The sequence below is a fragment of the Megalopta genalis genome, chromosome 14 (genome assembly GCF_051020955.1).
Source record: "Megalopta genalis isolate 19385.01 chromosome 14, iyMegGena1_principal, whole genome shotgun sequence".
Lineage (NCBI taxonomy): Eukaryota > Metazoa > Arthropoda > Insecta > Hymenoptera > Halictidae > Megalopta > Megalopta genalis.
In genome coordinates, this window is record NC_135026.1 from 6675387 (window position 1) to 6702648 (window position 27262).

The 27262-nt window shown below is 37.8% G+C and overlaps 3 protein-coding genes across 5 annotated transcripts in view; all 3 read right to left on the reverse strand.

Annotated features, from left to right (window-relative positions):
• The window catches only part of LOC117225776 (fatty acyl-CoA reductase wat), a 47608-nt gene that overhangs the window by 12699 nt on the left and 7647 nt on the right, over positions 1-27262 (reverse strand). The gene's annotated exons all lie outside the window — the stretch shown is intronic.
• On the reverse strand, positions 2792-9516 carry LOC143260541 (fatty acyl-CoA reductase wat-like). Its single transcript, XM_076526337.1, has 8 exons — positions 8897-9516; positions 7490-7583; positions 7174-7419; positions 6381-6526; positions 5993-6292; positions 4267-4548; positions 3924-4187; positions 2792-3845 (listed from the first exon to the last, which is right to left on the reverse strand). Exons 1-8 carry the CDS (start codon positions 9040-9042, stop codon positions 3737-3739), a joined length of 1587 nt encoding a protein of 528 aa, XP_076382452.1. The 5' UTR covers positions 9043-9516; the 3' UTR covers positions 2792-3736.
• LOC117223403 (fatty acyl-CoA reductase wat) lies at positions 16021-21507 on the reverse strand. 3 transcript variants are annotated; one of them, XM_076526334.1, is made up of 9 exons: positions 21362-21507; positions 20885-21274; positions 19465-19558; positions 19149-19394; positions 18314-18459; positions 17928-18227; positions 16947-17228; positions 16604-16867; positions 16021-16525 (listed from the first exon to the last, which is right to left on the reverse strand). In XM_076526334.1, exons 2-9 carry the CDS (start codon positions 21028-21030, stop codon positions 16417-16419), a joined length of 1587 nt encoding a protein of 528 aa, XP_076382449.1. In that variant the 5' UTR covers positions 21031-21274; positions 21362-21507; the 3' UTR covers positions 16021-16416. The 3 variants fall into 3 exon arrangements, with proteins under 3 accessions (XP_076382449.1, XP_076382451.1, XP_076382450.1); XM_076526336.1 differs by having other exon boundaries at positions 21421-21435; XM_076526335.1 differs by having other exon boundaries at positions 20885-21507.

The following is a 27262-nucleotide window of genomic DNA, read 5'->3' on the forward strand; positions in this document are numbered from 1 at the left end:
TTATGCATGTTTAATAACGTATATTTTTTTGTTGATGCCATAATATTAATAGTAAAGCTATGCGTATGTAATTCAGAGTGTAAAACAATTAGAAAAGAATGATTTTAATTGTCACAATTTATATATCACTAATAACACTGGACAGGAAAAATTGATTAGGTACTAAAAGACTTTATTTTATGGCGCGCTAGGGAGTTCTTTATTCTAAGAATGTTTTGCAAGGACTGGCTTTGGAACTCCAAACAGATGACAAGATTCTGCTCGTACACTCGAGAGGAGGGAATTTTCCTCTTAGGAAAACGTGGCTTCGGTTCTAGCCCTTGTCCTTCGTCGCCACATCTGCAACTCACTTGTTGCGCTATCGACGCTGAGTTTCGAGGACGCTGAATGTCGTTGTTCTTTCTCGATGTTCGACCTCTTAAAATTCCAGGGTCTATGGAAAATGTACAGAAAACAGTTCCTTCACACCCTTCGCGCATAGGCTCCTCCTCAAAATGATGTCAACTTCTCCCGTGCCGGCAAATTTTCAATTAGAAACTCTTGGTTCTCTTCGTTCTCCCATGCCTGTAAAGTCTTCTCATTTTCGGCTTCGAACGTAGGCTTGAATAGCGTAACTTCACTGATATTTTCTTTCGAAAAACATATGTACATACCTTCTTTGACCTTGCCTTTGATATATCAAATGTGAAAAATCGGTTTTCCCAGTGCTTTTTTCGCAAATAAAATAAGTTACTTATTACGGATAATGGTCTAAAGCATGTCGTGTTTGGTTTCATTTTAATTGGAAAAATGTGTTCAATATATTAACAAAATTTTCATGAACAAAAAGTTAGAAATAAAAAAGTCATCATCGTTTTTATTCTATCACTACAATGTTGTACACCGGCTATCTCCGACGATGACCGCTGCCCTTACAGATAGTTTCGCTCGACCCGAGAATCGTTCTCTGTCCCTCTCTCTGAATTGTTTTCTCTCTGTTGCGCCCTCTCTCGTTCTTTCGCTCCCTCCCTCACTCTCTCTCTCTCTCTCTCTCTCTCTCTCTCTCCCACGAGGTGTCGGCAACAATAAAGGCCAGCCGCGAGGCTCGAAGAAATCAAGTCCTGTGTGCTGTACTGGACACCTTAGAATTCGGCCCCGGCTACAAATAGAGAGATTTTACTGTACAGGGTTTTTCATCTAACTTGACCTCCTTCTTTTGTATGATAGAAAAGATGTCATGTGGAGACAAATATTCCGTTCAAAGCAGCCAATACGAAGATGGGTCGAATTGTTTTCTCAAAGTCATTTTTTTCGTGATTTTAAGGTCTTCGTAATTTTTATAAAATGGGACTACATGTTTTCACTACAGTAGTCATATAGCATAAAAAAAAAGTCCAGCGAGATGTAAAATGTTGACTTTCACGCGACCTTTAGCGAGAAAATCATGAAATGATTGTAAGTAATTTCAGTACGTGTTCAGGGACAGTGTCATTCCGAAATCCCAACGTCTAAGGCAAGGACCCGCATGAATGGCTTTATTGATGAGTCTTCTAGCGGGTCCCAGACGAAATGCTCTCGCTTCCTTTTTCCATGACACAGCCATTTCAGTCGCTCTCAAATTGTCTAACAATTAGATACTATTCGCATAAATATCCAGATGTATAAATAATGATCTCATTGTTGTGTGTGTTACCCATTCTTCTCTTGAAATCTATAAATTCTTTTTGAAAAGGCCAGAACGCAAGAGCTGCTAGAAATTATATTCACTGTTATACGCTTTTTAATCGAGATCATATATGAATCAATACACACGCAATGGCAACGTTTACCAAGTAGACCGGATGTACCTTTTGATCTACTGAGTTTGAAAACATCGTATAGAATGGTGAAGTCATTGTGTTATTCATTGTGTTGGATTCCGGGTCGGTGGAATCAATTCAACGCGTTTTATGCAAAATCTTCGAAATCTATTTCACTATCGACGGTACAAATGCGTCTCATACTAGGGATCGTCCAGTGTTGGAGTAAGAAAAAAGGTCTGAGGATTCTTGGGATGTGGGTGTATATATAGTGGGAATTTTGGCTGCGGCTGGGGGGGGGGGGGGGGTTGACGGAAAAGAGACGCGACAAGGGCTGGGATGTTTAAGGGTCAGTTTGGTTTGATGAGTAATTTGTTGTGACTAATCGGGATGAGTGTTGGAGTTAGAGACAATTGTAACATTTCACAATATCGTAATAAGCGATAGGGTGACACCGAATAATTTTTTTCAATGCATAGACTAATCAGTATTGATTCAGAGAATCGTAAGGCTCACCGTCGTGATGATATTTCAACTTGTGCAACTTATTTGAATGTTTTTGAATAATTTTGCACGTGCTAAATGAAGCAAAATATCAAATCAAGCAGAATACAAAAACATAGTAAATTACAAAATGAAGCAACGTACGAAATAGAACAAAATACAAAATCCAACAAAATAGGGAAAGGTCAGGCCGATGCAAAAAATTACGAAAGAATTTCAAAAAGTGGCGAGTATCGTTCGGAATCTGGTCTCTGGCCAATCAGGTTCCAGATCTGTTATATTGCCTTAATGTAATTACTAGCAGCATTAGTAAGTTTATTCTATGCATTTTTAATATTACTTTGTGTAATTTCCAACCAGGAATTCGACGAAATGGAAATGTAGTTTCTTAATGTGTTATTGGTATAAAATTTATACTTCCATCGTATGTTACTGTTTCTTCCCCTGTAAACTGCAAGGGAAATATTTCCTGCATTATCGACAGTGACGTGTAAAGTACTTATCACAAATTTATTTAAATTTTTATTATTATGGGATTGGACGAAAATATAAATTTTTAAAGTAAAATGATTTATCTTAAAATTGTTGACTAAATAAATCGTTTTATAACTTTCATTTGCCTGTGATCTTCATTATCGTCGTACGTTGATGTACATATTCGTTGTACAAGCAAATACGTCCGAGAAAAGCATAACGATCAAACGCGATACAATGATGACTTGGGTTGGAAATATTGGGACTGGGACCCTTAACTGAATTGTTTAGGTAAACATGAAGGTGAGCTCGCTCAGTTTTACCGAGTATTCGACTGGAATCGAAAACCAAAGCCCGTCTCAGCCCAGATTTTAAACAGCTCTAATATTCGAGGAATCCGACAGCCTAACAAATCTGAACAAAACAAAACAAAATGCGATGACTATAGTGATCCTAAGTCCGCGTTTGTATTGAAGAGATTCCATTACTTTGTCGATAACCATAATTTGAAACTTGCAAGTGCTTCGTGTCAATAATTCAGGAACTGGAGTCGTTAGTAAGAATTGAATATGCCCGATACTATATTTCTGTTAAGCTTTTTAATAATTATTCAATAACCTCATAGTCCAATAATTGCAAGAGATCTCTAAAATTCACATCGTAGGTCAAGTTTACTATTTCATTTAATTAGACGCAGAGATAAGTTTAATTGATGTAATATCTAAAATTTCTAATAAAATACGAAGATGCTATATGCTAAAGTAGGACTGACAGATTTTCTTTTACAACTATACAGAATTTCGAGGACACAAGCTATTTAGAAACTTATCCTATTCAATTAAGTGTCAGATGCAAAACGAAGAATTCGCATTAAATATTGTTTGAAGCAACAGAAGGATACAGCTTTTCTTATAGACTCGCACAGAAAATTAAATTAAGTTTTATTAAATTCACGGGGCCTTACGAAACTAGCGAAAACGCTAATGTGACAATGGGCAGAACGACCAAACTAAGGAAACTAAAGAATAGACAATCCATAGTCCCAAAAGCGCGTATAACGTCATTACGACGTAATTTGCAATGCGCAACCTGAAACAAAGAAGGTTGATTGTAATATTTAATTTTTAATGGTTTTGTTAATTATGACACTGGAACTACAAGTATTACTTCCAGAATTTACTGCGGCCCGCTCGTAAGGACTCTTCAGTGAGTGGATCCTTCAGCAAGTATACACGAATGCCTGTAACGTAGACGTCGAAGTACTCGGGCCAGTATATGTCCGCCACGTTGAAGTTGAAGATTTTTCGGTCGATGGGTCCCAGCTTCGACCACAATTTCTTCACATTCTCATCCCGGAATTTCCACTGACGCGTGGAGAAAAAGGATATCACATCGCTGAACTTATCAACTTTTGCATACGCATCCAGTAACCTGCAAAACGTGAACTCGGTGAAGACCATTGCTCGTTTCACGGGTTGTTACCATTATACGCGAAATACCACAAACGTACATCGGTTTATGACCTGCAAGTCGTGCCAATGTGTCCGCGATAGTTGCTGGTATGATGTGGAAGAGTATAGAGTATATATTGTGAATGAACAGGTATCTGTTCAATATGAACCAGTAGAACCAAATCGTACGCGTGGTCGGGATACTGTCGCCGTGGTTTTTACTTAGATACATGAAGCTGCTCCATTCGAGTCGGTTCTGGGGTGACGTCACTTGGTTGTAAATTGGCACCCTATCCTCGTCTGGTAGGTCCGACTTTTTCTCCAGTTTTGCCGAAACATTCCTAGGAAAGAATCATTGACAGATCAGTTTCGGGCATAGTTCGATCGTCTGGTAATTCTTTCGAATATTCTTTATCTTTGATTTTGTTTCCCAGTGGCACTACTTGTATGAGTGATAAAATCTGTCATCCATTCTATTTTACTATATTATTTACTATATAATCGACTATATATGTACTATATATAAATGGATGAGTTCCTTACTGATAATATTTTTCATATTTCTCTAATAAACAAATCCTTTACGTACCTTAACGCGATTATTTATTATTAAATCAGCTTTTGCGAATCATTCGTTGAACTGTGTTCGGACACGGAATTATTTAAATTGAAATATCATTTACGTACTTTGGTAATCTTCACTGTACACCTTGCTTAAAAATGTCATATGTTACACACAAGGTGTCATGCACACTAGAAAATTAAAACGGTCGTCACGGTTAAATTAGTTACTATTTCGGGTCCGAAAAATTAGTAAATATTCTTCAGACGTTCTAAAGTAGAGGTGAACAGCGTTTTTCTAAAAAATATCACTTTTACGTAATGAAAAAAAATCCGGAAAGTTCACGCTTCGTGAACTTCAATACTTCGAACGCGGCTCGAGTCCGTCCCGACCTTCTGTCAAAGCCTTGTGCTGCGAATTCTCTCGCGGACTCTCTCTCTCGCGCCGTCACCTCTCATTGGCCAGTGTTTTTCGTTAATAACTCGTATACATAGCCGCAGATTGCATTTTCGCAAAGGAAAAAGTTACTTAGAATGACCTCAGCTACCCCACATTTCCATATTACGAGACAGTTTTGGGACACCCTGTATACTATATATAATTTACTATATCTTTTACTAAAGATTTTACTATATCTATTATATCTTTGTTATGTATGATACACTGTTCCTTAATTTTCTTCTTGTATTGTATCATGTTTATTATATACATCCGACTTTGTTTAATACACTCGTGGGACGACTACATAAAATCTCTTTCCTTTTATATCTTCTTCTGCAGCAAAGGGTTCTTTCAACCGTATACACGAAGAAATGAATAAAAATGATATTATATACTGCTCAAGAACATTATAACATACAAACATTTTGAACAGTACGTACCCGAAATCATAATAACGCTTTAAATGTAACCCTGAGAAGTGCAGCCCTTTCCTGATATTCAATGTATAGGATATGCAAGCGTTACGTTAAAGCGTTATAACATCGTGGAGAAAAATCGCAGCCACGATTCTTGTTCATTTAAATAAAGTAAGGGGATCGATTCGAACAAACACGGTCTTACATTTAAATTGTTAATGTGGTCCAACATCGTCCGAAGAATATTTCAATGCTATAATAATTTCTTAATTTTATAACAATTTCATCCGCTGCGTATCACAATTGAAGCAAACATCAGCGACCTTGGAAATACAACCTTTAATTTCCTTCAGACGGAACGCTCACCGTTTATTGATGTCCCAAGATGCAGCAATAGTGTTGGACACAACGTAATCCGCAGGTATGATTTCTGATGCATACTCTGGCAAGCAGTGCAAAGTATGCAACAGACCTATAGCGCCTCCGACAAGTATTCCTGTGACACCGTTGATATTGTTAATCCATCCTTCGAGAGGTTCGTGGAACGTTGCCGTCACAATTGAAGGTCGAACAATCCCTACTGGAAGGTCACCCGCATACTTTAGCACGACATTTTCGGCAGTTGATTTAGAGTAAATGTAGTTGTTCGGCCACTTTCCGCGCAATCTACAATATGGATTATTTTAATAATATCTGCTACTGTAACAACAACAATTGTTGTACTAGTCACTATTGTTTCCGGACGGATACTTACGTAGCCTCTATCGCCAGCAGTTTATCGTCGTCCAAACAATCCACCAATGTCATTAGTTTGTCACAGTCCATGGGAGGATCGTAATGGATTTCGTCGATGGTCTCATGTACGCAGTTCGAGAATGCTGTCGATACGTACACGAATGACTGCGAACAGAATAATTAGCGTTCATTTCGCGGATTCTCCATCTGAACCGCCGATGAACGTTAGACTGCAGATTTTACAGAAGTCGCGATGGAAGCAGTTTCAGGGCACCGATTTATCAAGATCACGTTAGATTTATTACAGCAAGAAACGAATTTTCTGCTAGTACATTGAACATTGGTGTAACCGACTGTACAAGTCAGATCTATTCTCCATACCGATTTCACTGATCATATTTATGCTAATCCCAATTTACATCGATTATTTCACGAAAACCTGAACCGAGAGAGACATTTGATTTACAAAATAGGAAGAACCGTTCCGCAATTCAAATAATTCTGAGCTGCTTTCAATCGACAATAGTGAGAATAATCTCTTCGACTCTGTTCGAATTCTATCGTTCGATGAATTAGTCTTCCAGGACAGTTGGAAAGAGATAGTATCGATTAGCGAACCCACGATTACGGCATTCTAATTTACCGACTATATGTGATTGTATTTTCCGAGCTTGACGTCGTCTTGCAGTACGTCAATCATAATAGTAATACATTTCCTGACGAGAACGAAATATAAAAAGTATTTCTGCACATGGTTGATTGTTAACTGATACAGGTTACGCGATGACAGTTTTACGAAATATGTGACGTACCTTCAAGTTCGGCAGCGTTTTCGCCCACAGCAACAACTGCTTTGTAGTTCTCACGTTGGTGTGCACTATCGTACGTAGCTTCTCGTTGAACTTGACGATTGCAGCAGCATGGATTACGATATTTGTGTCACTCAGTGTCAGTATAGATTGCGCAGACAATCCAAAATTTTCTTCGGCGGCATCGCCCTCTATTACCACTATCTTATTTAAGAAGTCTGGCTGCTCTTGCTTCAGCCTGCTAAATACCTAAACAGGATATCGAAAGCATTGATTGGCGCTCAACAAGTATTTGTAGTTGTTTTAGAATGTCACATACAGTATCGTTGAAGTATTGTTTGATTCGTTCCTCCACGGACTTCCCCTTTTTCTGTCTTATCAACATGTAAATCGTTACGATATCCGGGCAGGACCTGTGAACATATGACAGGCACATGTTCGTGAAAACTTATTCGAATCAGTAGCTCTCATCTTATTTCGTCTCCCGCGAACAACCATATCTATTTTATTTCCGTGTGCGACTTATACCCAGTTATTTTTACATTGCTGAACAAAATTGTGGCCTAGAAACATTTTCGAAGAAAATCGGTCAAATTTGACTGATGATAATTTCTCGACAAATCATTATAGGATGATGACTTCTTTCTTAGATTGTAGCTTGAAACCTCTACTTTAAGATAGTATTTCTGGATCTTAACTTTGTTGTACCGCGATCACCATAACTCTTTAAACGCGAGGCCGTATTTGTCACATTGAAAATTTGCCAAGTTCAGCGAAATGCATAGACTTCGTAAAATTTGACTCGAAGATGCTGTTCACTGCGGTTGAAGTTCGATCCTTCTACTATCTTTAAAAAATAGAGAAACTCGACGTGTCGATTTTTTTTTCGCGAACTGACAACACTTTGAAGTAACCCTCGCTAATCACATACATGTCGGTCACTTTGAAAGGAGTTGTGTTTTCGAGGTTATATTTAGAGCATTAGAGTGGCGACGATGCATCGAACTTAAAATCCGGAGAGTATCTTAAAGTAGACATTTCGGACTTTAATTTGAGAAAAGATCATCATCTTACGATGTCTTCCGCGGAGTTATCGTCAATTCAATTTGGCCACTTTTTATCCGGAACGTTTTTACGCTATAATTTTTTCAGCAGCATATTTTCCAAGATCCAGAACGAATTTGTTCTCGTATTGAATCTCCTACGATTTTATATGCAACTGTCAACATTTTTGCAAGAATTGTTATGCACGAAAATTAGTAAAAAATAGGAAAGAATTGTCTAAGATACTATTCACGTTAATATCCAAATGTATACATAACGAACTCTACAAATTGTTTTTGAAGACAAGAGATCGCAGGAACTTCCGGAAATCATAGTCACTATCTACATCTTTTTTAATCGACATAATATATATTAATTAAATCTGATTGTATGCGTTATGATTGTGATTGCTAGCAGGCCGGATACACTGGACTCGTTAAAATATCCACTTCTGTATTAGGAATGGAAAAGTATAGCATGCCATTTAAAAAAATGAATGTAAGCCTAAAATGTTTTAGTATCTAGTCATCTGTAAAATGGTAATTACTGCCATATTACGGCCCCATTCAGAGCATACATTAACAAATCTCGTTAGACTAGTTAGACGCGACACGTTTCGCTGGAGCGGTTCACAATTTTATTCGAATCGACACAATTTCGGTTATTAATAAAGAAGAATCACCTTAGTAATTTCTCGATGATTAATAGGCCGAGGAAGCCCGTTCCACCTGTTACCAGAACTTTCGTTCCTTTGTAAAACTCGACGATTTCACTCCCATTGTTCCCCGGAACTTGCGAAATAAGTTCTTCGCTCCTGCCCGACGACATCTCGTTTGCGTATCTGTTTAACTGTCACAAAATTCGTAGCTTAATGGGGTTCGCTGCCTCTCGTTGCCACTCTTTAGAACTCTTTGGAATCTTATGATTCCCTTTAAACTATTATAGCACGTCGGATCCTCGGGCTTTCAGAATGCTGAATGATGCAAGAGGGTGGCCTTTAATCCTTAGCACAATGCAACCCTCGCTTGACGCAGAGTATCACAAGTTGCCTACCATTTCATTCGTGAAACAACTGGAGTATAAGTTCAGTATAAATTCAATATAAATTCACGTAATAAATTAAGCCAAATACAAAATCGAACAAGGTAGAAAATCGAACCAAATAGAAAGAGATCAGGTCTATGTAAAAAGTTATACAAAAGGCTTTCGTATACAGACGGGTCGCTTTGTCACTGGGCTGAAACAACTCAGTACTATGTTCTGTGTGGACTAAATAGTCGATGATATACTACGTCTAAGCGTGCACCTACGTATGCACTTATTACCCAATTTATGATATATGCTTCTCCACAAAACGATTCAGTTATTTTTCCCGCATCGATATTCTAAACTGCTGGGATTCGGAAATGCTAGATTCCATTGCATTATTTACGCTTCGTTGACAATGAAATGTGTATTGCACACTTCCTTTCATTTCGTCAACAAAGTCGCGCGTGTCTGATTATCCGACACATTAACAAACAATGACTTTGTTTTTACGTGTTATGCATCGAGATCGCTCTAGTAAAACTATATCTATTTAGAGCGGAGTATGCGTAATTAATAAGCGAGCCTGGGTGCTGGTCGCAGGAATCCTCTTTCTTCACAGTTTGTGTTTTCGAACGGTACCTACCCTCTGTGTCAAGTCAATGAATGGTGCACCGTCACGTTTAGATTGCTTCTACCAATTTATTTGTACTAATTCATATACAAGAAGACTACTACGGTATATTCAATACATCATCGGAGTGGCATATACTATATACCAAGAAAAAAAACAAAATATAAGATGTGATCGTAAATTGCACTGTCTGCAGACCGATCGCGCGAATTGGTCGAAAGTTACGGATCGATCTGTTCTTATTTAGGTAAGGATTAGATCGGGGATTTATTTTGCAAGATAGAATAATTTGAACTGTAAGCTACGCGGGCGCTCGTTTCTTTTCCCAACCATTTCAAGGCTCTTTTCGTTCCAACTCTTTTGTTTGTTGTTCCCGACGGTAAGGAGAAGTCTTTTGGATACAATCCTGATCTCCGTTCAGACGAATCGACGAAATACTCTCCTGGAAAAATAGAGAAAAATGTCTTTGTTGGCTGTACTTTACGGATCGAGTAGAATCGTTCCATGCGAATCGAACGAACGAAAATGAGGGCACTTCTATTGTTTTCGCACAGTTTCTCATCTTACCAGAGGTCCCTACTTTACGTCTACCGGAATACACATGTGCACGCGTAGTTAGCATATCCCCGTGTTAACGTGTTTACTTTTTAATTCACGGCACACGAGTATACGGATCCTGAAATACACAGCTACACGTATAACTATTGTGACAAACGTATCGTGTGCATGCGCCTGTTACGTATACAAATTTGCTGATTTAATCTTATTTCGCCTTTTCTGCGAACTACAATGTCTGTTCACATGTGCGACTTATTTTCATTTATTCTTTCAATACTGAACAAAATTGCAGTATTGAAACATTTTGCACGTATATCTGCCCACTTTACACTATCTAACGTTAACACTAACATTGTCCTAAAGTAGCGGTTTCAAGCTTCAAATTGAAAGAAAGTCCATCACCCGAAGACGCTATAATCTTTTTCGGGCGTATATTTTCCAAGAATCACAATGCTTATATTCTCGCAGAGGAGCTTCTCCGAATTCGCATGCAACTTTATACATGTTTGAAAAAATCGTTATGCTCGAAAATTAATAAAAATTAAGAATACATTGTCTAACAATAAGATGCTGTTCACGTAAATATGCAGTTATATAACTAATGGCCTTGAAAGTTCTTGGCAATCCATTCCCGTTGAAATTTACTTATAAATTCTTTTCGAGGAGAGCGGAACACAAGAACTTCCGGCAATTATATTCATTGTCACTTTCTTTTTAATCGAGATCATATATTAATTAATTCTAATGTCACTCGGTATGGCTTCGATTACTAAAGCTGGATGTGCCTCTTGAACTATTGCACTTGAGAAGGTCACGTGGAATGGTTATGCCATTGCAACATTTCAAAACATCTTAATAAACGAACGTAATAAACGACGTAAGACGTCGCTGAATACATTTTTAAAATGCACTGACTAATCAATTTTGATTCAAATAATCGTAAGACTTGCTGACGTTTCTAGTGATATTTCAACTTAAACAACTTATTCAAATGTTTTTAAACAGTTTGGTGTCGACTTCTTCATCGCATGAGGAATGTCAGATTCGTAGGCTTTTAAGATACTGGTCGATGCAGAAGGGCGGCTTATAATCCTTAATACTGCGCAACGTTCGCGTGGCGCAGAGTATCATAAATTGCGGACGATTTCGTTTGTGAAACAATTGTCACCGCAAAAGATACAATATCAAGCAAAGCAAGATAATGGAGCGAAGGAATGGAATCGTCCAGAGTACAAGATCAAGCAAAGTTCAAAATAAAACGAAACACAATATCAAATGAAATAGGAAAAAAGGCAGGTCGATGCGGAAAGTTACAAAAGGATTTCGGCAACCTTTGTCACCATGTATCTGAACTGAAGCAACTCAGTGCTTTGTTTGATGTGGACTGAACGAGGAATGACTGATATATTTTAATTATATTTTCTAATCATAGCGATCGGACGCAATAGGCAGAAAATTACGCATGCATTAGTTACAGAATTTATGGTGATTCAGCCATCGGTGTTGTTTACGCGTAGCTTCGGCCTTGTCGGACAGAGAGAAGCGAGCAGCGAAGGATATGGCAGCAAAACGTCGTGTACATATTGCCGTCGAACATTTTCTCGACCTACTCAAAATGTATATCGTTCCGACGCTTCTATCGGGCCGTTTCTTCTTCAGAAATGTCTGCAGAATCCGATCTTGGTACTGAAGAGAGTTTTCGTGCTGAACAGAGAACTTCTCGTAAAAATACAATAATATTGCGGAGAAACTGTGTACGACGACACTTTGAACTTAAACATTGACATTAATTTATAGTTATTTAGTACCAAAATCAATAAGTAAATTGTATGTCACTATATTAGGAAAACTTTTCTCTATCTTTCAACACCGATTAGAACTATCTAACGTTTGTACTTCTCATGCAATACCACATTTTTGAAAATTTTAGGTTTTTACAAAAGTTCGTTTTTTTTCAAAAACTCAGGGTGTGGAGCAATTCGATTTTCGGATTCTTATTCGGGGAGTGAAGCTCTACAAGAATTTCACAGTGGCTACAAGAAATCAGAAAAAAAGTTTGATTTTGTCGGACAGTAGCAGATAGCTCAGATTGTATCGATTGAAATAATCTCTACTTCAAGATATAGTGTTAATGTAAATGTTCGACCGATATTTATGCAAAATGTTTCAACTCTACAATTTTATTCGGCAGTGTACAAATAAATGAGAATATGACGCACGTCCGAATAGAATAGACATGGTTGTATGAAATGACGCGCACATGATGATGCGAATACGTTTTCACAAATAAGTGTCTGTCGCATTTCGACTACTCTTCTAATTGTTTTATGGAATATTTTGTTGCTAACTCAAAAAAAACTGATTACATTTAGATATTAAAGTTTCACGATCTATTATTTATTTTGACATCTAATTGCTACTTAATATTTTTTCATCATATATGCGCTGTGAAAGCAAAAATATGTGCGAGGAAAGCATCGCGATCAAACGCAATACAGTGATAACTTGGGTTGGCAACTTTGGGACTGGGACCCTTAGATGCATTGTTCATGTAAACATGAAGATAAGCCCGCTCAGTGTTACCAAGTACTCGACCCGAATCGAAAACCAAGGCCCAAGACTCAGCCCCGATTTTAAATCGCTCTAATATTCGAGTATTCCGACAGCCTAACAAATCTGAACAAAACAGAACATAAAATTCAATAATTATACCGATCCTAAGTCCGCGTTTGCGCTGAAGAGATTCCATTACTTTGTCGATAACCATAGCCTGAAACTTGCAAATGCTTCGTAAGAATTGAATATGTCTGATACTACATTTCTGTTAAGCTTTTTAATAATTATTCAATAACCTTATTGGGATTATGGAATGAAAATGAATATGATTCTAATACTTTGCTTAAAAGGACTTTATTTTATTCCTTTATTGAGAGAAGGTATATGAGCGAAACCGATCGAGCGATCAAACTCTACTGAGAGTCCGGTAAGAAGAAACGCTTCTTTTATACCCTTTTTGGGTTCGTCGTGTCCACCAATCAGAGACGTTTTATTTGTCGCGTCTTACATTGTATACGTGACGGTCAGGGCACGATGTACATCAAAAGGTACCGGCGATGATGTATCGCGGCATTTAATATATACAGATTACGTCACCGTCGCTGCCCGCTGACGGAGCCGGCGAAATGTAAACCGTTATCTTAACTGAAGATATCTTACTAAGTAAACTATAGATTAATTTTTGTTCGAGGCTAAAATTTCAACACCTTTGATATATCAAATGTAAAAAATCGGTTTTTCCAATGCTTTTTTCGCAAATAAAATAAGTTACTTATTACGGATAATGGTCTAAAGCATGTCGTATTTGGTATCATTTTAATTGGAAAAATGTGGCCAATATATTAACAAAATTTTCATGAACAAAAAATTAGAAATAAAGAAGTGAAGCCATTGTTTTTATTCTATCACTACAATTCGTTCTCTCTGTCTCTCCTCTGAATTGCTTTCTCTCTGTTGCGCCCTCTCTCGTTCTTTCGCGCCCTCTCTCTCTCACTCTCTCTCTCTCTCTCTCTCTCTCTCTCTCTCTCTCTCTCTGTGTGTGTGTGTCTCTCTCTCTCTCTCACTCCCACGAGGTGTCGGCAACAATAAAGGCGAGCCGCGAGGCTCGAAGAAATCAAGTCCTGTGTGCTGTACTGGACACCTTAGAATTCGGCCCCGGCTACAAATAGAGAGATTTTAATGTACAGGGTTTTTCATCTAACTTTACCTCCTAATTTTGTACGATAGAAAATATGTCATGTGGAGACAAATATTCCGTTCAAAGCAGCCAATACGATAATAGTTCGTATTGTTTTCTCAAGGTCATTTTTTTCGTGATTTTAAGGTCTGCGTAATTTTTATAAAATGGGACTACATGTTCTCACTACAGCAGTCTTATAGCATAAAGAAAACAAATCCAGCGAGATGTAACATGTTGACCTTCACGCGACCTTTAGCGAGAAAATCATGAAATAATTGTTAGTAATTTCAGTACGTGTTCAGGGACAGTGTCATTCTGACATCTCAACGTCTAAGGCAAGGACCCGCATGAATGGCTTCACTGATGAGTTTTCTAGCGGGTCCCAGACGAAATGCTCTCGCTTCCTTTTTCCATGACACAGCCATTTCAGTCGCTTTCAAATTGTCTAACAATTAGATACTATTCGCATAAATATCCAGATGTATAAACAATGATCTCATTGTTGTGTGTGTTACCCATTCTTCTCTTGAAATCTATAAATTCTTTTTGAGAAGACCAGAATGCACGAGCTGCCGGAAATTATATTCACCGTTATACGCTTTTTAATCGAGATCATATATGAATCAATACGCACGCAATGGCAACGATTACCAAGTAGACCGGATGTACCTTTTGAACTACAGAGTTTGAAAACGTAGCGTAGAATGGTGAAGTCATTGTAACATTTCACAAAATTGTAATAAACGATAGGGTGACACCGAATAAGTTTTTAAAATGCACAGACTAATCAATATTGAGTCAGAGAATCGTAAGGCTCGCCGTCGTGATCATATTTCAACTTGTTCAACTTATTCGAATGTTTTCGAACAATTTGGCACGTGCTAAATGAAGCAAAATACAAAATTAAATTAAGTAAATTACAAAATGAAGCAACGTACGAAATAGAACAAAATACAAAATCGAACAAAATAGGGAAAGGTCAGGTCGATGCAAAAAGTTACAAAAGGATTTCAAAAATTGGCGAGTATCGTTTGGAATCTGGTCTCTGGCCAATCAGATTCCAGATCTGTTATATTGCCTTAATGGAAATACTAGCAGCATTAGTAAGTTTATTCCATACATTTTTAATATTACTTTATGTAATTTCCAACCAGGAATTCGACGAAATGGAAATGCAGTTCCTTAATGTGTTATTGGCATAAAATTTATACTTCAATCGTATGTTACTGTTTGTTCCCCTGTAAACTACAAGGGAAATATTTCCTGCATTATCGACAGTGACGTGTAAAGTACTTATCACAAATTTATTTAAATTTTTATTATTATGGGATTGGACGAAAATATAAATTTTTAAAGTAAAATGATTTATCTTAAAATTGTTGACTAAATAAATCGTTTTATAACTTTCATTTGCCTGTGATCTTCATTATCGTCGTACGTCGATGTACATATTCGTTGTACAAGCAAATACGTCCGAGAAAAGCATAACGATCAAACGCGATACAATGATGACTTGGGTTGGAAATATTGGGACTGGGACCCTTAAATGAATTGTTTAGGTAAACATGAAGGTGAGCTCGCTCAGTTTTACCGAGTACTCGACTCGACTCGAAATCCAAAGCCCGTCTCAGCACAGATTTTAAACCGCTCTAATATTCGAGGAATCGGACAGCCTAACAAATCTGAACAAAACAAAACAAAATGCGATGACTATAGTGATCCTAAGTCCGCGTTTGCATTGGAGAGATTCCATTACTTTGTTGATAACCATAATTTGAAACTTGCAAATGCTTCGTGTCGATAATTCAGGAACTAGAGTCGTTAGTAAGAATTGAATATGCCCGATACTATATTTCTGTTAATCTTTTTAATAATTATTCAATAACCTCATAGTCCAATAATTGCAAGAGATCTCTAAAATTCACATCGTAGGTCAAGTTTACTATTTCATTTAATTAGACGCAGAGATAAGTTTAATTGATGTAATAACTAAAATTTCTAATAAAATACGAAGATGCTATATGCTAAAGTAGGACTGACAGATTTTCTTTTACAACTATACAGAATTTCGAGGACACAAGTTATTTAAAAACCTATCCTATTCAATTAAGTGTCAGATGCTAAACGAAGAATTCGCATTTAATATTGTTTGACGCAACAGAAGGGGACCACTTTTCGTATAGACTCGCACAGAAAATTAAATTAAGTTTTATTAAATTCACGGGGCCTTACGAAACTAGCGAAAACGCTAATGTGACAATGGGCAGAACGACCAAACTAAGGAAACTAAAGAATAGACAATCCATAGTCCCAACAGCGCGTATAACGTCATTACGACGTAATTTGCAATGCGCAACCTGAAACAAAGAAGGTTGGTTGTAATATTTAATTTTTAATAGTTTTGTTAATTATGACATTGGAACGACAAATATTACTTCCAGAATTTACTGCGGCCAGCACGTATGGACTCTTCAGTGAGTGGATCTTTCAGCAAGTATACACGAATGCCTGTAACGTAGACGTCGAAGTACTCGGGCCAGTTTATGTCTGCCACGTTGAAATTGAAGCTTTTTCGGTCGATGGGTCCCAGCTTCGACCACAATTTCTTCACATTCTCATCCCGGAATTTCCACTGACGCGTGGAGAAAAAGGATATCACATCACTGAACTTATCAACTTTTGCATACGCATCCATTAACCTGCAAATCGTGAGTTTGGTGAAGACCATTGCTCATTCCACAGGTTGATATCATTGCACGCGAAATACCACAAACGTACATTGGTTTATGACCTGCAAGTCGTGCAAATGTGTCTACGATAATTGCCGGTATGATGTGGAAGAGTTTAGAGTATATATTGTGCATGAACAGGTATCTGTTGTATATTAACCAGCAGTGCCAAATCATTCGGGCGGAGTGGACTGTGCCAAGGGACCGTCTACACATATTCAGGTGCGTTCCCCAATCAATTCGGTTCTGGGATGACGACACTTGGTTGTAAATGGTCACTCTCTCCTCATCAGGCACGTCCGACTTCTTCTCCAGTTTTGTCAAAGCATTCCTAAGATAGAATCTCTAACAAATCCGTGCTTCGACCATTTCGAATATTCTTCTCTTTGATTTTGTTTTCTCATAAATCTCGCATTTATTATAATTCACTGTGCTATACGCTATTACCACAGAGTGTCTCAACAACGTCTCGCAATCCGAAAATGGGGGTTAATGAGGTCTTTGGAAGTAACTTTTCCTTTGCACAAATACAAACCGCGGCTTTGTTGACGAATTATTATCGAAAAACACTGCCCAATAAGAGGCGATCTCCGTTGAATGAGACGGCCCATCCAACGAGCGTACAAATCCTAGTTCCGCTCATTGATTCGGCCGCCACGTATCAGCTGAGCTCGCTTCTCAGTAGTCACCGTTTTTCTTGAATAACTTGTAAACAAAGGCGCGGTTTGCATTTTTGCTAAGGAAAAAGTTACTTCCAAAGACTTCATGAACCCCCATTTCCGGATTGCGACAATTATATTTAATTTAATTTAATATATATATTATATATTATATTATTATTTAATATATTATTATATATAATATATAATATATTATATGTATATTAAATATTATAAGCAGTTGTAAATGTTTACATAAAATAGTGTGTAATGAATAGTTACAATAATCCAGCATAAAGAAACCCTTGCCAACCTCATGTGTCAAACACCTGTAAAGAATATCTTGATTTTCGTTTAAACACAACGCTCACCTTTTACTAATGTCCCAAATAGCAGCGATAATATTGGACACGACATAATCCGCAGGTATAATTTCTGCTGCGCACTCTGATACGCTGTGTACTGTATGCATCAGCCCCAAACTGCTAGCAAAAGCTATGCCAGTGGTACCGTTAATATTGTTAATCCATCCTGTGATAGGTTCGTGGAACGTTGTCGTCACAATTGAAGGTCGAACAATCCCTACTGGAAGATCACCCGCATACTTTAGAACAACACTTTCTGCAGTTGCTTTAGAGAAGACGTAGTTGTTCGGCCACTTTCCGCGCAATCTACAATATGGAACAACTTTAATAATACTTGCTATTGTAACAACAACAATTGTAATAGTCACTGTTGTTTCCGGACGGATACTTACGTAGCCTCTATCGCCAGCAGTTTATCGTCGTCCAAACAATCCACCAATGTCATTAGTTTGTCACAGTCCATGGGAGGATCGTAATGGATTTCGTCGATGGTCTTATGTACGCAGTTCGAGAATGCTGTCGATACGTACACGAATGACTGCGAACAGGATAATTAGCGTTCATTTCGTGGATTCCCCATCGGAACCGCCGATGAACGTTAGACTGCAGATTTTACAGAAGTCGCGATGGAAGCAGTTTCAGGGCACCGATTTATCAAGATCACGTTAGATTTATTAGAGCACGAAACGAATTTTCTGCTAGTACATTGTACATTGATGTAACCGACTGTACAAGTCTGATCTATTCTCCATACCGATCTCACTGATCATATTTATACTAATCCCAATTTACATCGATTATTTCACGAAAACCAGAACTGAGGGAGACATTTGATTTACAAAATAGGAAGAACCGTTCCGCAATTCAAATAATTCTGAACTGGATTCGATTGACAATAGTGCGAATAATCTCATCGACTATGTTCGAATTCTATTGTTCGATGAATTAGTCTTTCAGGACTGTTGGAAAGCGTTAGTATCGATTAGCAATTCCACGATTACGGCATTCTAATTTACCGACTATATGTGATTGTATTTTCCGAGCTTGACGTCGTCTTGCAGTACGTCTATCGATCTCCTGTGCTCGCACATATTTCGCGCGCTCATTACAATCATAATAGTAATACATTTCCTGACGAGAACGAAATATAAAAAGTATTTCTGCACATGGTTGATTGTTAACTTATACAGGTTACGCGATGACAGTTTTACGAAATATGTGACGTACCTTCAAGTTCGGCAGCGTTTTCGCCCACAGCAACAACTGCTTTGTAGTTCTCACGTTGGTGTGCACTATCGTACGTAGCTTCTCGTTGAACTTGACTATTGCTGCAGCATGGATTACGATATTTGTGTCGTTCAGTGTCAGTATAGATTCTGCAGACAAACCGAAATTTTCTTCGGCGGCATCGCCCTCTATCATCGCTATCTTATTTAAAAAGTCTGGCTGCTCCCGCTTCAGTCTGCTAAATACCTAGACACAATATCGAAAACAATGATTGGCGTTCAACAAGTATTCGTAGTTGCTTCAGAATTTCACATACAGTATCGTTGAAGCATTCTTTGAATCGTTCCTCCACGGACTTCCCCTTTTTCTGTCTTATCAACATGTAAATCGTTACGATATCCGGGCAGGACCTGTGAACATATGACAGGCACATGTTCGAGAAAACTTATTCGAATCAGTAGCTCTCATCTTATTTCGTCTCCCGCGAACAACCATATCTATTTTATTTCCGTGTGCGACTTATACCCAGCTATTTTTACATTGCTGAACAAAATTGTGGCCTGGAAACATTTTCGAAGAAAATCGGTCAAATTTGACTGATGATAATTTCTTGACAAATCATTATAGGATGATGACTTCTTTCTTAGATTGTAGCTTGAAACCTCTTCTTTAAGATACTATTTCTGGATTTTAACTTTGTTGTACCGCGATCACCATAAATCTTTAAACGCGAGGCCGTACTTGTCACATTGAAAATTTGCCAAGTTCAGCGAAATGCATAGACTTCGTAAAATTTGACTCCAAGATGCTGTTCACTGCGGTATGAAGTTCGATCCTTCTACTATCTTTAAAAAATAGAGAAACTCGACGTCGATTTTTTTTTCGCGAACTGACAACACTTTGAAGTAACCCTCGCTAATCACATACATGTCGGTCACTTTGAAAGGAGTTGTGTTTTCGAGGTTATATTCAGAGCATTAGAGTGGCGACGATGCATCGAACTTAAAATCCGGAGAGTATCTTAAAGTAGACATTTCGGACTTTAATTTGAGAAAAGATCATCATCTTACGATGTCTACCGCGGAGTTATCGTCAATTCAATTTGGCCACTTTTTATCCGAAACGTTTTTACGCTATGATTTTTTCAGCAGCATATTTTCCAAGATCCAGAACGAATTTGTTCTTGTATTGAATCTCCTACGATTTTATATGCAACTGTCAACATTTTTGCAAGAATTGTTATGCACGAAAATTAGTAAAAGATAGGAAAGAATTGTCTAAGATACTATTCACGTTAATATCCGTGATATCCGTAATAAATGTATACATAACGAATTCTACAAATTGTTTTTGAAGACAAGAGATCGCAGGAACTTCCGGAAATCATAGTCACTATCTACATCTTTTTTAATCGACATAATATATATTAATTAAATCTGATTGTATGCGTTATGATTGTGATTGCTAGCAGGCCGGATACACTGGACTCGTTATAATATCCACTTCTGTATTAGGAATGGAAAAGTATAGCATGCCATTTAAAAAAATGAATGTAAGCCTAAAATTTTTTAGTATCTATTCACCTGTAAAATGGTAATTACTGCCATATTACGGCCCCATTCAGAGCATACATTAGCAAGTCTCGTTAGACTCGTTAGACGCGACACGTTTCGCTGGAGCGGTTCACAATTTTATTCGAATCGACACAATTTCGGTTATTAATAAAGAAGAATCACCTTAGTAATTTCTCGATGATTAATAGGCCGAGGAAGCCCGTTCCACCTGTTACCAGAACTTTCGTTCCTTTGTAAAACTCGACGATTTCACTCCCATTGTTCCCCGGAACTTGCGAAATAAGTTCTTCGCTCCTGCCCGACGACATCTCGTTTGCGTACCTGTTTAACTGTCACAAAATTCGTAGTTTAATGGGGTTCGCTGCCTCTCGTTGCCACTCTTTAGAACACTTTGGAATCTTATGATTCCCCTTAAACTATTATAGCACGTCGGTTCCTCGGGCTTTCAGAGTGCTGAATGATGCAAGAGTGTGGCCTTTAATCCTTAGCACAATGCAACCCTCGCTTGACGCAGAGTATCACAAGTTGCCTACCATTTCATTCGTGAAACAACTGGAATATAAGTTCAGTATAAATTCAATATAAATTCACGTAATAAATTAAGCCAAATACAAAATCGAACAAGGTAGAAAATCGAACCAAATAGAAAGAGATCAGGTCTATGTAAAAAGTTATACAAAAGGCTTTGGTATACAGACGGGCCGCTTTGTCACTGGGCTGAAACAACTCAGTACTATGTTCTGTGTGGACTAAATAGCCGATGATATACTACGTCTAAGCGTGCACCTACGTATGCACTTATTACCCAATTTATGATATATGCTTCTCCACAAAACGATTCAGTTATTTTTCCCGCATCGATATTCTAAACTGCTGGGAATCGGAAATGCTAGATTCCATTGCATTATTTACGCTTCGTTGACAATGAAATGTGTATTGCACACTTTCTTTCATTTCGTTAACAAAGTCGCTCGTGTCTGATTATCCGACACATTAACAAACAATGACCTCGTTTTTACGTGTTATGCATCGAGATCACTCTAGTAAAACTATATCTATTTAGAGCGGAGTATACGTAATTAATAAGCGAGCCTGAGAGCTGGTCGCAGGAATCCTCTTTCTTCACAGTTTGTGTTTTCGAACGGTACCTACCCTCTGTGTGAAGTCAATGAATGGTGCACCGTCACGTTTAGATTGCTTCTACCAATTTATTTGTACTAATTCATATACCAGAAGACTACTACGGTATATACAATACATCATCGGAGTGGCATATACTATATACAAAGAAAAAAAACAAAATATAAGATGTGATCGTAAATTGCACTGTCTGCAGACCGATCGCGCGAATTGGTCGAAAGTTACGGATCGATCTGTTCTTATTTAGGTAAGGATTAGATCGGGGATTTATTTTGCAAGATAGAATAATTTGAACTGTAAGCTACGCGGGCGCTCGTTTCTTTTCCCAACCATTTCAAGGCTCTTTTCGTTCCAACTCTTTTGTTCGTTGTTCCCGACGGTAAGGAGAAGTCTTTTGGATACAATCCTGATCTCCGTTCAGACGAATCGACGAAATACTCTCGTGGAAAAATAGAGAAAATTGTCTTTGTTGGCTGTACTTTACGGATCGAGTAGAATCGTTCCATGCGTATCGAACGAACGAAAGTGAGGGCACGAAAAATTAATAAATATTCTTCAGACGTTCTAAAGTAAAGGTGAACAGCGTTTTTCTTAAAACTATCACTGTTACGTAGTAAAAAAAATCCGGAAAGTTCTCGCTTCGTGATTTGTTCAATATCTCGATCGCGGCTCGAGTCCGTCCCGACCATCTGTCAAAGCCTCGTGCTGCAAAGGAAAAAGTTACTTCAAATGACCTCAGCTACCCCTCATTTTCGGCTGTTAAAGTAATTGTGGAACACCCTGTATATTTAACGATTATTTTTGGATTCATAATATGGTTATTAAGAATTACATTCTTTATAATTAAAGAATCATGGCGACGATGCATCGAACTTAAAATCCGGAGAGTATCTTAAAGTAGACATTTCGGACTTTAATTTGAGAAAAGATCATCATCTTACGATGTCTTCCGCGGAGTTATCGTCAATTCAATTTGGCCACTTTTTATCCGAAACGTTTTTACGCTATAATTTTTTCAGCAGCATATTTTCCAAGATCCAGAACGAATTTATTCTCGTATTGAATCTTCTACGATTTCATATGCAACTGTCAACATTTTTTCAAGGATTGTTATGCGCGAAAATTAGTAAAAAATAGGAAAGAATTGTCTAAGATACTATTCACGTTAATATCCAAATGTATATATAACGAACTCTACAAATTGTTTTTGAAGACAAGAGATCGCTTGAGATTCCGGAAATCATAGTCATTATCTACATCCTTTTTAATCGAGATAATATATATCAATTAAATCCAATTGTATGCGTTATGATTGCGATTGCTAGCAGGCCAGATATACTAGACTCGTTATAATATCCACTTCTGTATTAGGAATAGAAAAGTATAGCATGCCATTTAAAAAAATGAATGTAAGCCTAAAAATTTGTTGTATCTAGTCATCTTTAAAATGGTAATTACTGCCATATTACGGCCCCATTCAAAGCATACATCTTTCATTAACAAGTCTCGTTAGACTCGTTAGACGCGACACGTTTCGCTGGAGCGGTTCACAATTTTATTCGAATCGACACAATTTCGGTTATTAATAAAGAAGAATCACCTTAGTAATTTCTCGATGATTAATAGGCCGAGGAAGCCCGTTCCACCTGTTACCAGAACATTGGCCCCTTTGTAAAACTGAACGATTTCACTCCCATTGTTCCCCGGAACTTGCGAAATAAGTTCTTCGCTCCTGTCTGACGACATCTCGTTTGCGTACCTGTTTAACTGAATCTTATGATTCGCCTTAAGCTATTATAGCACGTCGGATCCTTGGGCTTTCAGAACACTGAATGATGCAAGAGGAAGGCCTTTAATCCTTGGCACAATGCAATCCTCGCGTGACGCAAAGTATCACAAGTTTCGGATAATTCATTTGTGAAACAACTGGAGTATAAGTTCAGTATAAATTCAATTAAAATTCAATTAAAATGCAGTAAAATTAAGCCAAATACAAAATCGAACAAGATAGAAAATCGGACCAAGTAAAAACAGATCAGATCGATGTAAAAAGTTATACAAAATGCTTTCGAAAACAGGCGGGCCGCTTCATCACGAGGCAGAAGTGCCCATGCCTTTGTCACCACGTACCTGGACTGAAACAACTCAGTACTCAGTGTGGTGTGGCTTGAAGCGGGCACTTACGTATATATTTGTTGTCTAATTTATGGTTATATATGCTGGTAAATTGTATCTATTTAAGTTTGAGTATAGGTACTTTCTTCCCGAGTTTTTTTTTGTGTTTTCGTACGGCACCTAACCTCTGGGTCAAGTCTGGAATTGTGCCCCGTCACGTTTAAATTTCTTCTACCAATTTATTTATACTAATTCATATGAAAGAAGACTACAGTATGTACAATACATCATTGAAGTGGCATATACTATAAAACAAAGAAAAAATACAAGATATAAGATGTAATCCGTATCCGAGTTGCGAAAAACGTATCGAACGTGTGTGCCTGTTGCCTATGCAATTCTGTTGATTTAACCTTATTTCGCCTTTTCTGCGAACTACAATGTCTATTCTGATCACATGTGTGACTTATTTTCATTTATTCTTTCAATACTGAACAAAATTGCAGCATTGAAACATTTTGCATGAATATCGGCCCATTTTACACTTTCTAACGTTAACACTAACATTATCTTAAATTGGTAGTTTCAAGCTTCAAATTGAAAGAGAGACCATCACCCGAAGATACTATAATCTTTCTCGGCCGTATATTTTCCAAGAATCAGAATGCTTATGTTCTCGTAGAGGAGCTTCCCCGAATTAACATTCAACTTTATACATTTTTGTAAAAATCGGTATGCTCGATGCTTAATAAATGTGAGAAGAAATTGTCTGTGGCGGCTACATCCAGAACCGCCAACGGGTGGATTCTCTTCCCGCAAATAACCGATCCGTTTGAATTTGTATATACAGTAGTGGCTCTCTTCTCGCCGTAACTTGAGTATGCCGATTCTGACACCGAGATATTGCCACGGCTCTGTAATTTATTGATTTTCTTGCGGCGCCCTAATTGATCGATTGTCTCGCTATGCTAAAATTCGATGGTGTCGATGAACATTTATGCTGCGGCACGCGCCGTGACTTCTTTGATTCAAATTACTGGAAGACAACTAACAATGTAATGACATAACTTTTTTTAATTTTAACATTTTAATACTGATCTTTTTTAACATATTGCTGATAGTTTTCTGATTAAAATGAGACCAAACACGGTATAGTTTGGATAGATATTCGTGTTGACAATAAAATCAAAGACGATAGACGTTGCATGTAATTTACTGACAAGATGCACGTGGTGTGCGGTGGGAAAGAGTGTAGGCAAAGTTGTTGCATTTACTGATGTTTATTTCATTCTCACAAAAAATACAAATTTGTCGACGCTGAGTTTCGAGGACGCTGAATGTCGTTGTTCTTTCTCGATGTTCGACCTCTTAAAATTCCAGGGTCTATGAAAAATATACAGAAAACAGTTCCTTCACACCCTTCGCGCGTAGGCTCCTCCTCAAAATGATGTCAACTTCTCCCGTGCTGGCAAATTTTCAATTAGAAACTCTTCGTTCTCTTCGTTCTCCCATGCCTGTAAAGTCTTCTCATTTTCGGCGTCGAACGTAGGCTTGAATAGCGTAACTTCACTGATATTTTCTTTCGAAAAACATATGTACATACCTTCTTTGACCTTGCCTTTGATATATCAAATGTGAAAAATCGGTTTCTCCAATGCTTTTTTCGCTAATAAAATAAGTTACTTATTACGGATAATGGTCTAAAGCATGTCGTGTTTGGTTTCATTTTAATTGGAAAAATGTGGCCAATATATTAACAAAATTTTCATGAACAAAAAATTAGAAATGAAAAAGTCATCATCGTTTTTATTCTATCACTACAATGTTGTACACCGGCTATCTCCGACGATGACCGCTGCCCTTACAGATAGTTTCGCTCGACTCGAGAATCGTTCTCTATCCCTCTCTCTGAATTGTTTTCTCTCTGTTGCGCCCTCTCTCGTTCTTTCGCTCCCTCCCTCACTCTCTCTCACTCTCTCACTGTCTCTCTCCCTCTCTCTCTCTCTCTCTCTCTCTCTCTCTCTCTCTCTCTCTCTCTCCCACGAGGTGTCGGCAACAATAAAGGCCAGCCGCGAGGCTCGAAGAAATCAAGTCCTGTGTGCTGTACTGGACACCTTAGAATTCGGCCCCGGCTACAAATAGAGAGATTTTACTGTACAGGGTTTTTCATCTAACTTGACCTCCTTCTTTTGTATGATAGAAAAGAATGTCATGTGGAGACAAATATTCCGTTCAAAGCAGCCAATACGAAGATGGGTCGAATTGTTTTCTCAAAGTCATTTCTTTCGTGATTTTAAGGTCTTCGTAATTTTTATAAAATGGGACTACATGTTTTCACTACAGTAGTCATATAGCATAAAAAAAAGTCCAGCGAGATGTAAAATGTTGACTTTCACGCGACCTTTAGCGAGAAAATCATGAAATGATTGTTAGTAATTTCAGTACGTGTTCAGGGACAGTGTCATTACGACATCCCAACGTCTAAGGCAAGGACCCGCATGAATGGCTTTTCTGATGAATTTTCTAGCGGGTCCCAGACGAAATACTCTCGCTTCCTTTATCCATGACACAGCCATTTCAGTCGCTGCCAAATTGTCTAACAATTAGATACTATTCGCATAAATATCCAGATGTATAAATAATTATCTCATTGTTGTGTGTGCTACCCATTCTTCTCTTGAAATCTGTACGCATTTTAATCGAGATCATATATGAATCAATACGCACGCAATGGCAACGATTACCAAGTAGACCGGATGTACCTTTTGAACTACTGAGTTTGAAAAGTTCATCGTAACAGTTCACAATATTGTAATAAGCGATAGGGTGACACCGAATAATTTTTTTCAATGCATAGACTAATCAGTATTGATTCAGAGAATCGTAAGGCTCGCCGTCGTGATGATATTTCAACTTGTGCAACTTATTTGAATGTTTTTGAACAATTTTGCACGTGCTAAATGAAGCAAAATATCAAATCAAGCAGAATACAAAATCATAGTAAATTACAAAATGAAGCAACATACGAAATAGAACAAAATACAAAATCCAACAAAATAGGGAAAGGTCAGGCCGATGCAAAAAGTTACAAAAGAATTTCAAAAAGTGGCGAGTATCGTTTGGAATCTGGTCTCTGGCCAATCAGGTTCCAGATCTGTTATATTGCCTTAATGTAATTACTAGCAGCATTAGTAAGTTTATTCTATGCATTTTTAATATTACTTTGTGTAATTTCCAACCAGGAATTCGACGAAATGGAAATGTAGTTTCTTAATGTGTTATTGG